General features: G+C 41.0%; 1 protein-coding gene across 1 annotated transcript; it reads left to right on the top strand.

Annotated features, from left to right (window-relative positions):
* The first annotated feature begins 5,029 nt into the window (after positions 1-5,029).
* On the top strand, positions 5,030-9,407 carry LOC137412349 (uncharacterized). Its single transcript, XM_068097612.2, has 2 exons — positions 5,030-6,577; positions 9,118-9,407. The coding sequence occupies exons 1-2, from the start codon at positions 5,104-5,106 to the stop codon at positions 9,264-9,266; spliced, it is 1,623 nt and encodes a 540-aa protein (XP_067953713.2). The 5' UTR covers positions 5,030-5,103; the 3' UTR covers positions 9,267-9,407.
* The last annotated feature ends 1,396 nt before the right edge of the window (positions 9,408-10,803 follow it).

The raw sequence follows: 10,803 nt of genomic DNA, 5'->3' as shown, positions 1-10,803 counted from the left end.
CAGTGGGACCACGAGGGAAAGACAAAAACAGCACATAGGGACCGCGAGGGAAAGACAAAGACAGTACAGGGGGACCGCGAGGGAAAGACAAAGACAGCACATGGGGACCGCGAGGGAAAGACAAAGACAGTACATGGGGACCGCGAGGGAAAGACAAAATCAGCACATGGGGACCGCGAGGGAAAGACAAAGACAGTACATGGGGACCGCGAGGGAAAGACAAAATCAGCACATCCTGATCCAAAGTGCAGAACAAAAGGCTATGCAGATAGTTTTATCCCTCGTGCTGTCTCGCTCTGAAATTCACTACCTTTAATGTGCTTCCTATTATCCGACGATTTACTTGGCTTCAAGAGGAATATCGATTCCTACTTCCTACATCTTTGAGGTTTAATCAGGTTTTACCTCACTTCTGCTATTTTCTGTCTTTAATGTTTTCTTATTTCTTTTCTTTTTTTTTTTGCTTAATCCTTGTCTTTTTATAACCTTTCCTTAGCCCCTTACCTAGAGTGGCTTTATGCCTTGTTTGGGGCGATTTACATTAATAAAAATTGCAAAAATTCAGGTTCCCCCCCCCCCCCCCTCAAATTACGGATTTTTCAAAAAATTAGCAAATTTTCCAAATTCCCAAATTGCCGGTCCCATTGCAACTATTATTTATTTGAATTTCGCAAGTTTCATGGTGTGTGTATGTATGTACGTGTATATATATATATATATATATCTTGTCTGGCATTGGAATTCCAGACGAGGTATTGTTATCGTGCACCGATATGCATGGCTGGCGGACTTCCTCTCTAGTCGAAGTCAACGTGTGGCCCTGAATGGGTTTCTCTCATCTCCTCTTCCTGTTCAGGCTGGAGTTCCCCAAGGCAGTGTTCTGGGCCCTGTGCTTTTTCTGGTCTTCATCAATGATCTCTCTGACTCTCTTGAAAATCCTCTCTATCTCTTTGCTGACGACTCTACTCTCTGTCGCTCCATTCTTCATCCCTCAGATCGGCAGTCTGCAGCCTCCTAACTCTCTGCAGACCTTGACAAAATCACAGACTGGGCAAACAAGTGGACCATGTCTTTCAATCCTGACAAATCTCACACTCTTACGATGTGTCTCCGAAAAGACCGACTGGACAACCCTCCCATCCACTTTCTGAATAATCCTCTCCAAGAAGTTCTGTCACTCAAGCTTTTGGGTCTCACTATCTGCCATAATCTTTCCTGGAAAAAACACATTTCAAATCTGGCCTCCAAAGCCAGTCACAGACTGGGCATCCTCCGTCGTGCGAAGTCCTTCCTTCGCAAACCTGAGCTCCTCACCACATACAAGGCTTTCATCCGCAGCTCAATGGAATACTGCTCTCCCCTCTGGGCTGGTGCTCCTGCCTCACACCTAGCTCGCCTTCGCGCTGTTGAAACCAAAGCATTCAGAATCATTGGAATCTCCCACGACGAAGCTAACTCCAAGGGCCTCTCACTCACTCACCGCAGGCAGGTTGGTGGTCTTTCCATCTTCTACCGACTCCTCTCTGGCCTTGCCCCCCCAGCTCTCTCTGGGCTCTGTCCCGCAAATATTCCTACAGGTCGCACAAGATCTGCCTGCAACCCTCTTTTGGTTAAACTGCCAAAATCAAGACTCTCTGCTCACCTTCACTCCTTCATTCCTCTTTTCTCCCGCCTCTGGAACAAACTCCCTCACTCTCTTCAATCCCACTCCACCCTCCAAGTCTTTAAAACAGCTGTTCACCACCATCTCTTATCTTCCCCCATCCAAAACCTTTATCTTTTCTACCCCCGCTAATTTCACCCCAAATCCACTTTTTGAAATACCAACTTCTGTCCTGGAAGTCCTTGGTGTCCTTGTGTTTATACTTCTCCCTCCCCCCCCACCCCCTTCCCATGCCTCCTCCCCCCGGGCCCTCTCCCTTCCACACATCTCCCTGCTCTCGGATGTTGTGTTTGTGTGCTTCCTCTTTTCTCCCCATCTTGTCTTCCGCTCCCTCTTTTTGTACACCGCTCCTTTCCTATGCCATCTCCAGGCATTGCAAATCGTCATTGCTGGGCACCGAAGGGGGCTCGGCAGTGACACGCGCTGAAAGAGAGTACTCAGTTTTCACTCTGGTTGTTTGTTTTCTTTCTTGTTGTACACCGCTCCTTTCCTATGCCATCTCCAGGCATTGCAAATCGTCATTGCTGGGCACCGAAGGGGGCTCGGCAGTGACGCACGCTGAAAGAGAGTACTCAGTTTTCACTCTGGTTGTTGTACACCACTCCTTTCCTATGCCATCTACAGGCATTGCAAATCGTCATTGCTGGGCACCGAAGGGGGCTCGGCAGTGACGCACGCTGAAAGAGAGTACTCAGTTTTCACTCTGGTTGTTTGTTTTCTTGCTTTCTTTCTTGTTGTACACCGCTCCTTTCCTATGCCATCTCCAGGCATTGCAAATCGTCATTGCCGGGCACCAAAGGGGGCTCAGCAGTGACGCACGCTGAAAGCAAGTACTCAGTTTTCACTCTGGTTTCTTGTTTTCTTGTTTTCTTGTTTTCTTGTTTTCTTTCTTGGTTGTCCGGGTGATATCTCAGCCATCCTTTGAGCTAGGAAGCTGAAATTTCGGCACAATAGTGAGCAAGTCCTTTGTCAAAAACGCTATTTTTTTTTTGATTAATCAATAAATTGAGGAGTTATTTAATTATTAGCGATTAATTAAGTACTTATTTAATTAATTAAATTTCCTTTCTCTTCTGATCATTAACTCAGGCACCTTTTGAGTTAGGAAGCTGATATTTGGACATGCCAATGACCAGGTGATTTGGCTGCAAAGGATATTTTTGATTTATTAATGAATCGATAAATCGATTAATTATTTAATTATTCGATTAATGACAAAAAAAATTTTTTTTTAAGTTACAGATTCTGATGAAATAGTGGTAGTTTATGTGTTCTCTGACCAAATTGATTAATAATTTAATGTTTTTATGATTATTATTTATTTATTTTAATTATTAATCATTTATTTATTTTCTTTCTCATTTGGCCAATATCTCAGGCACCTTTTGAGCTGGGAAACTAATATTTGGACATGACAGTGACCAGGTGATGTGGCTATAAAGGATATTTTTGATTTATTGATTAATCATTTCATCTATTAATTATTTATTGATTAATCGATTAATTATTTATTGAGTAATCAATTATTTATTTAATTTTTTATAAATGACTTATTTAATTAAATTTCTAAAAGATACATCTTCGGATGAAGCACTAGTGGTTTAGTTATGTGATTAGCCAATTGATTATGAAAATATTTTGTGATAATCTTTCATTGATTTTAATTATACAATTAATCAATCAATTAGTGTACACCTCTCCCTCCCAATGCAGCCTCAATGAGCTGCACTGCGGTATTGCTGGGTGCCCGAGGCGCCCCGGCAATGCCGCGCTGCAGCATATTTAATTATTTGGCATGGGGCGGTGTACTTTGAATGTATGTGTACTTGTTTTCTTTCTTGTTTGTTTGTTTGTTTGTCCGTGCGATATCTCAGCCATCCTTTGAGCTAGGAAGCTGAAATTTCGGCACAATAGTGAGCAAGTCCTTTGTCAAAAACGTCATTTTTTGTTTTTTGATTAATCAATTAATTGAGGAGTTATTTAATTATTAGCGATTAATTAAGTACTTATTTAATTAATTAAATTTCCTTTCTCTTCTGACCATTATCTCAGGCATCTTTTTAGTTCGGAAGCTGATATTTGGGCATGCCAATGACCAAGTGATTTGGCTGTAAAAGGTATTTTTTATTTATTGATTAATTAATTAATCGATTAATTATTTAATTATTCAATGAATGATTTAATTAATTTAAAAAAATGAAGTTACAGATTCCGATGAAATGGTGGTGGTTTATGTATTCTATGAGCCAATTGATTAACTATTTAATTTTTTTATGATTATTATTTATTTCTTTTCATTATAATCATTTATTTATTTTCTTTCTCATCTGGGCAATATCTCAGGCACCTTTTGAGCTAGGAAGCTAATATTTGGACATGACAGTGACCAGGTGATGTGGCTATAAAGGATATTTTTGATTTATTGATTAATAATTTAATCGATTAATAATTTATTGATTAATCAATTAATTATTTATTTTTTTATTAATGAATTATTTAATTAAATTTCTAAAAGATACATCTTCGGATGAAGCACTAGTGGTTTAGTTATGCTATTAGCCAATTGATTGAGAAAATATTTTATGATAATCTTTTATTGATTTTAATTGTGCAATTAATCAATCAATTATTGTACACCTCTCCCTCCCAATGCACTCTCTGAGAGCTGCACCGCGGTATTGCTGGGCGCCCGAGGCGACCCGGCAATGCCGCACTGTAGGATATATCATTATTTGGCATGGGGGCGGTGCACTTTGACTGTATCTTTACTTGTTTGTTTGTTTGTTTACCTGTTTGTTTGGTTACCTGTTTCTTTGCCTGTTTACCATTTTGTTTGTCAATCTGTCTGTTTGTCCTCACAGAACGTGAGCATGCTTTTCTCTGCAACCGTTGGTCCGGTTGCCAAGAAATGTTCACCATCCAATAGAGTTTTATAATGATTATGACGTCATAGGTCACGTGGTATGGGTGCCATCTTGGAAAAATCAAAAACTTTGCACATCTATATTCACAAAACCGACGTATGGAATAAATTGAAACGTGGCTTATTGTTAAGTACTCCCAATGAAGAATAACATATATTTGTGATGATGTCATCAGTGCCTTCATTATTGTGATATTAGACAAGTAGAACGCTTGATTCGATCAGTTTGAAGTTTCTTGAGCGTGATATACACAAAAATTGTATGGGAGAATTAAATCATCGGCCACGTGTTTGGCAGCCATATTGGATTGAACACAAATCTGTCAATAAACCACGCAAACGCAGCAGCTATTATATACCACACAAAAAACGCCACACAAACACATCCTGGCGAGGGTCTGCACTCTCTAAATTTTTTTTCATGTTTTTTGTCTGCAATGCAGGAAGCATACATGTTTGGGGAAAACACAAGACGAACATGCTCTCTGCTCTGTGGACTCTGGAAATTTGAGTTGCCATGGGTGACAAAGACAAGGCGACCCATAAGGCCTCAATTGCATCTCACCTGCCCAAGTTATCTTACATTGGCTCCAATCAACGGGATCCATTCTGCGCAGACCCCGAAGGCCTCAGTCCTCCTGCACAATGTCTGATTCGTCCTTCTCACCCTGTTTCAGCCCCTTGTATTGAGGAAAAGCAAACGGGGACCAAGAAACGTGGAATATTTCTTGCTTTTTCTTTTACATTGCATCGACGGCGTTATAGCTTCGGACAATGGAGCCGTGATTCTGGAAATCACAATGAACGTCGGTCTTTGCACGATTCTTCGGAGTCCAGTAAGGGCTTCCCATCTAACGGTACACATTCCTATGACGGTAATAAGACCTGGAATAGTAAGACCCCTCAGAAGCAGCACAGAATAGTCAGTGGGTCTACAAGGGGTTCCTCCTTAAAACGAGACTCTCTTCTTGCTTTAGGACCATTTTGGGGTTGCTTGCAGCAGTCACGATCAGAAGATAATAATGATGATGATGTTCTGAAAAGTCTTCCGAATTTCAAAGTCACTGAGACACAAATTGCCCACAATGTCAGTGATGGGAGCTGCGAGACCTCGAGTTGCAATGTATCAAGCAAAGGTAGACTAGGTCCCGTGACCAAAATTTTAAATTTCAAAGCTTCAATGGAGAACGTTTGTGAGGTATGGAGCCTAAAAAGCAGGAGTAGTGGAAACTATGAGAACGTCGTCACAGTTCCACAAACACATCATCAGGATGAAAATGAACCACTCGTACAGAATGATGGCACCAGCGTAGTAGAGGAACTCGATACTATGGCGGGCATAGCTTCCAAAACCAATCGGCTGCATTTGGTGGCTAACGGCAATGAATCAAACCAACCGTGCAAGCACAAGGTTGCAGACATTGTTGAACATGTAGCAGTGCAAGAGATGTTCAGTGTTGAGGATGTTGACACCGTGACTGAGACCCCTGAAGTTGATTTGGAGACGGTCAGTTTTTCAGATATTGAAAAAGACATTGGTTTCCCAAGCTTGGCACTACAACAAAGCGACTGTGACATGCAGGGCTCCGTCGATGCACTACCTTCAATACCCGAGAGTCCAGGATCCTCCCGTAGCACTGACAGCGCATTGATGGAAGATTTTGTGCATGGAGAAAATGGAAAACCAGAAGGTGGGGCTGAGAGAGACATTCTCATTTGGAATGCCATCGTTTTGCCTCAAGGACAAGAGAAATACACAAAGTTAACATCTGTTCCCTCTTCTCTGGTAAAGCTTGAGTCCTGCCCTGATGAGGTTTTGCTTGATGCCGATGAAAGTAGTTGGGCCACGTGTCGTCTGGAAGTGAGTGACGATAAGGACATGGCCGCTACCGTCGAGTTGCCCACATCCAAGAGTGGAATGGATTGCTCTGAACAAATTGGTGGCACTGGGACAAAAGTTGTCGCAAAATGGCTGCAGTTTGGGAATGCAGGTTTGTTTTACTGAGTTGCATTTTATTTTACTTGTTTTGTTTTTAAATACACATTGCCTTCAAAAAGTGTTTTACCCTTGATTTTTTTTTTTCACATTTTGTTGTGTAACAGCCTGAATTAAAAATAGATTTTTTTTTGTCACTAACAAAATACCTCATAATGTCAGTGGCATTTCCCTTTTTTAGAATTTCTTACAGAGCAATTGAAAATGAAATACAGAAATATCTAATTTATATAAGTATTCAGCCCCTGAGTCAATACTTCGTAGAAGCGCCTTTGGCAGCGATTACAGCTCCAAGTCTTCCTGGGTTTGTCTATATCAGCTTTGCACATCTGGATATATGGAGTTTCTCTCATTCTTCCTTGCAGATTTGCTCAAGCTCTGTCGAGTCTAAAAGAGAGCATCAGTGAACAGCAATCTTCAAGTCTTTTCCACAGATTCTCAATGGGATTCATGTCTGGGCTTTGTCTGGGCCACTCAAGGACTTTCACATTCTTGTTCAGAAACCATTCCAGTGTTGCTTTGGCTGAATGCTGGGGGTCATCGTCCTGTTGGAACATAAAATCTTCACCGCAGTCCAGGTTATTTTGCACTCTGAAGCAGGTTCTTCTCAAATATATGTCTGTATTTGGCTCCGTACATCAATCCTTATATACTTACGAGTCTCCCAATCCTCATCACTGAAAAGCATCTCCATAGTATGATGCTTCACAGTAGGGATGGTGTTAGATGCGTTCTGCTCGTTTTCTGCCAGACATAGCGCTTTGCATTCAGGCCAAAGAGCTCAATTTTCTTCTCGTCAGGCAACGGAATATTTTGCCTGATGGTCTGAGTTTTTCACTTGCCTTTTTGTAAGCTCCAGGCGTCCTTTCATGTGCCTTTTCTCAGGAGTGACTTGCATCTTGCCACTCTCCAATCAAGCCTAGATTTGTGAAGTTCTGCAGAGACTGTTGTCCTTCCAGCAAGTTCTCCCATCTCAGCCAAGGAACTCTGTAGTTCTGTCAGTGTGGCCATTGGGTTGTTGGTCGCCTCCCTGATCAAAGTCCTTCTTGCCCGGTTGCTCAGTTTGGTCGGACGGCCAGCTCTAGGAAGTGTCTGGGTAGTTCGATATTCTTTCCATTTCCTAACGATGGAGCTCACTGTGCTCTTGGAAACTTTCAACAATATAAATTGTTTTATCCCCTTCCCCAGATCTCTGCCTCCTCACAATTCTATATCTGAGTTATACGAACAGTTCCTTGGACTTCCTGGTAGAGTTTATGCTCTGACATTCACTGTCAACTGTGAGACCTTATATGGACAGGTGTTTCTTTCTAAATCATGTAAAATCAATTTAATTGTGCGGACTCCAATTTGAAGTTGTAGAGATGTCTGAAGGATGATCAAAGGAAATAAGATGCACCTGAGCTCAATTTGGAATGTCATAGCAAAGGGGATGAATACTTATTGACTCGAGACATTTCTGCTTTTCATTTTTAATTATTTTGCAAAAAATTGTCAAAAAAAAAAATCGACTTTGACATTATGGGGTATTATGTGCAGATCAACAACAAAACAAATCTCAATTTAATCCATCTTAAGTTCAGGTGTGTGTGTGTGTGTGTGTGTGTGTGTGTGTGTGTGTGTGTGTGTGTGTGTGTGTGTGTGTGTGTGTGTGTGTAATGGAATATTCTTTTTGTGGAAAAATTTTCAACATCTGAGATTGATTGTTATTCTGATTGCAAATTGCATAAAAAATTGTTGTTTCGTGGTTAATATGGATTGGTAGTTCTTGTGGCTTATTTTTAAATACTCAAAATGAAAAGTTGTTTTATTTTGAGAAGATTTTACTGAAAACAACGTTTTTATCCTCTTTCTGAAGTCTTCTTGCTTGGTGAGCTTGTCTGCGTTATTGATGTAACGTTTGATGGGTTATGGTGCCATATTGTTCCCACTGGCTTTTCATCCCAGAGACTGTGGACTCGAGTCCAACACACTATTCAGGAGTTGATCTGTAATGTTCTGTAAATGAACATAATCCCAGGAGAATGGCCATGGCAAATGAACAATCCATAAATGCTCGGCCATATTACTAATGGCAGCCAGGAAGTGGGTATTCTGCCCGCCCTGCTTTCTCTTGTCAATATTTAATGCCAGTGCACGCTTCTGGTTGATTTTTCATGTCCAGAAGCCAATGGTGCACGAGGTTGAAACCACTACTGATGAGGGCAGCTCTGCCGACATCCTCAGAACAGATGACAATAGACAGCTTAAAAGGAGTGGTGTGTTGCATCACATGTGTCATGTGACCATTTAAATTTAAGTTGTGCACACTTTGTAGAGCAAGATGTTCATTGTCTACCTAGATGTTGTGTTATTCGCCAGGTAGATGACATTTGAGAGTACAATAAGGTGCAAGGTTCATACATCTTGCTTTTTGTTGATTAACATTGTATGATTATTTCATACAATGTTAATCAACAAAAAAAGCAAGATGTATGAACCTTGAACCCTTTATGAACCTAAAGGTGGTTTAACATTGTATGATTATTTCCCTAGATTCAGGAGAACAGGAAGGACGTGATCAAAAGCAGGTGAACGTGAACATTCAGGCTTATTCGGATGAAGTGAAGCAGAAAGAGGAGGATGTGAAGAGGATTCGAGCAGCAAGCGTCGCTTCATCTTCTGGGGTGAACAGCATTGTATAGGCTCTGGGGGGATGCTTGTGTACATCTCTCTTCTACGGCAAAACTTTTGATTTTCCTGTTCTATATGTTGAGACCCTTGGAAAAAATCTGGGTAACACTCCCAGATCAAGTACGTTTTTTCTGCACACCCCAATACGTGATTATGACTTGAGGCCAATTAGCCGAAATAGCAAAATTCAGTTTTCATGGAATAATTCAAGAGTAGGCAGCTCTAGATTCAAATGTAACATTTATTTATCATGTTTAGACATAACTAACACATTTTTAGCATGGTTCAATACTATAAACTGTCTTTTTTAGGGAAAAAAAACCCGTCATTTAGCTTCTTTTTCTCCAAAAATCACTTTCAGTTTGAAAGGCGCTCAAAATCCGATCACCTCTCATACACCCAATTATGTCGATAAAGCAACCAAAATTTGTCAGAAGCTTCCTTATGAAGCCCTTTAATAATTCCATGCATCATATTTGTGATTCATTATATTGTATAGTGACAGTGGGGTCAAATGTTAACAAAGGTTACCCCTACCCCAAAAAGCGGTATAAACCAAAATTGGTTAAATTGGTCTAACTTTAGAAGTAAGTGTGATATTCGGCTGATTTTGGTGTCTATGTATGGGTTTTTGATAGCAAGCTATTCATTGGAACCATAATCAACCCCTTTTGAATACACCTAATTTGCATAATTTCAAAATGGCCGCCAAACACCTCCTGGCAATGATGTTGACTAAATTTCGCTCAAAATTCAGCTTAAGCAAAACTATTACACTTACATAGCTTAAGGATTCATGAATTAAAATCATAACATGTCCACAAACCCAATATAACTGTCATAACAAGGAAGCGCGTGCTGTCAATTACCACCATTTACCACCCGTGCAACTTCAATACATGTACTCTTTATCAAGCGACAGGATTCTTGCAGGCATCAGGGGAAGCCTTTTTGCAATGACAAAAATTTACACATTTGATTATGGCGGTCCTACAGGGGCATGTTGACCTGGCACACTTAGTGCATGAACAGACAACTGTCCAATGTGATTCTAGAGTTTTCCACGTTGTCTCAGGTATCAGCTGTTCCTTGTCATGCGTATAACCACAATCCTCTGGCTTAAGTGCGATCACATTTTCAGAATCTTGATGAAGCTCCAAAGCATGCATGATATTGTAGGCATTGAAAAAGCTACGCTTCATGTGTGGCAGGAGACCTTGGCTGGTTGGTGGCAGGTTGTGATGAGAACTCCCTTTGACATGATGGAAGATCTCCGCACGCAAGTTCGAAAATTTATTCGCATCGCTTTTTGGTTTCAGTACTTTGACCAAGTAGGATTCTGCATTCTTGATCAAAGGCTGAGAAAGGGTCGGCAACCCTCCAAAGTGCTTCAATAACCTTTCTGGCTCGGCATTCAAGGTGGCTTTCTTGGTCCCAACTTTGCTAGTGATATCACATCCTGTAAGACTGTGTACGGCAGGAAGAACAGCACAGAGTTGACATCCGATGCGCTCGAACAAGGTATGAAGGGGCACATACCGAGTGCTA

The sequence above is a fragment of the Myxine glutinosa genome, unplaced genomic scaffold, assembly GCF_964187855.1.
Source record: "Myxine glutinosa unplaced genomic scaffold, kmMyxGlut1.1 SCAFFOLD_427, whole genome shotgun sequence".
Lineage (NCBI taxonomy): Eukaryota > Metazoa > Chordata > Myxini > Myxiniformes > Myxinidae > Myxine > Myxine glutinosa.
The sequence above is the reverse complement of the archived record's forward strand: the minus strand, read 5'-3'. Positions and strand labels throughout refer to the sequence as shown.

Bases quoted from the DNA above. Each gene is read 5' to 3' on its own strand.
- LOC137412349 (XM_068097612.2), top strand. From the start codon at position 5,104: ATGGGTGACAAAGACAAGGCGACCCATAAGGCCTCAATTGCATCTCAC. The intron at 6,578-9,117 runs GTTTGTTTTACT...TTATTTCCCTAG, and splicing joins GCTGCAGTTTGGGAATGCAG to ATTCAGGAGAACAGGAAGGA.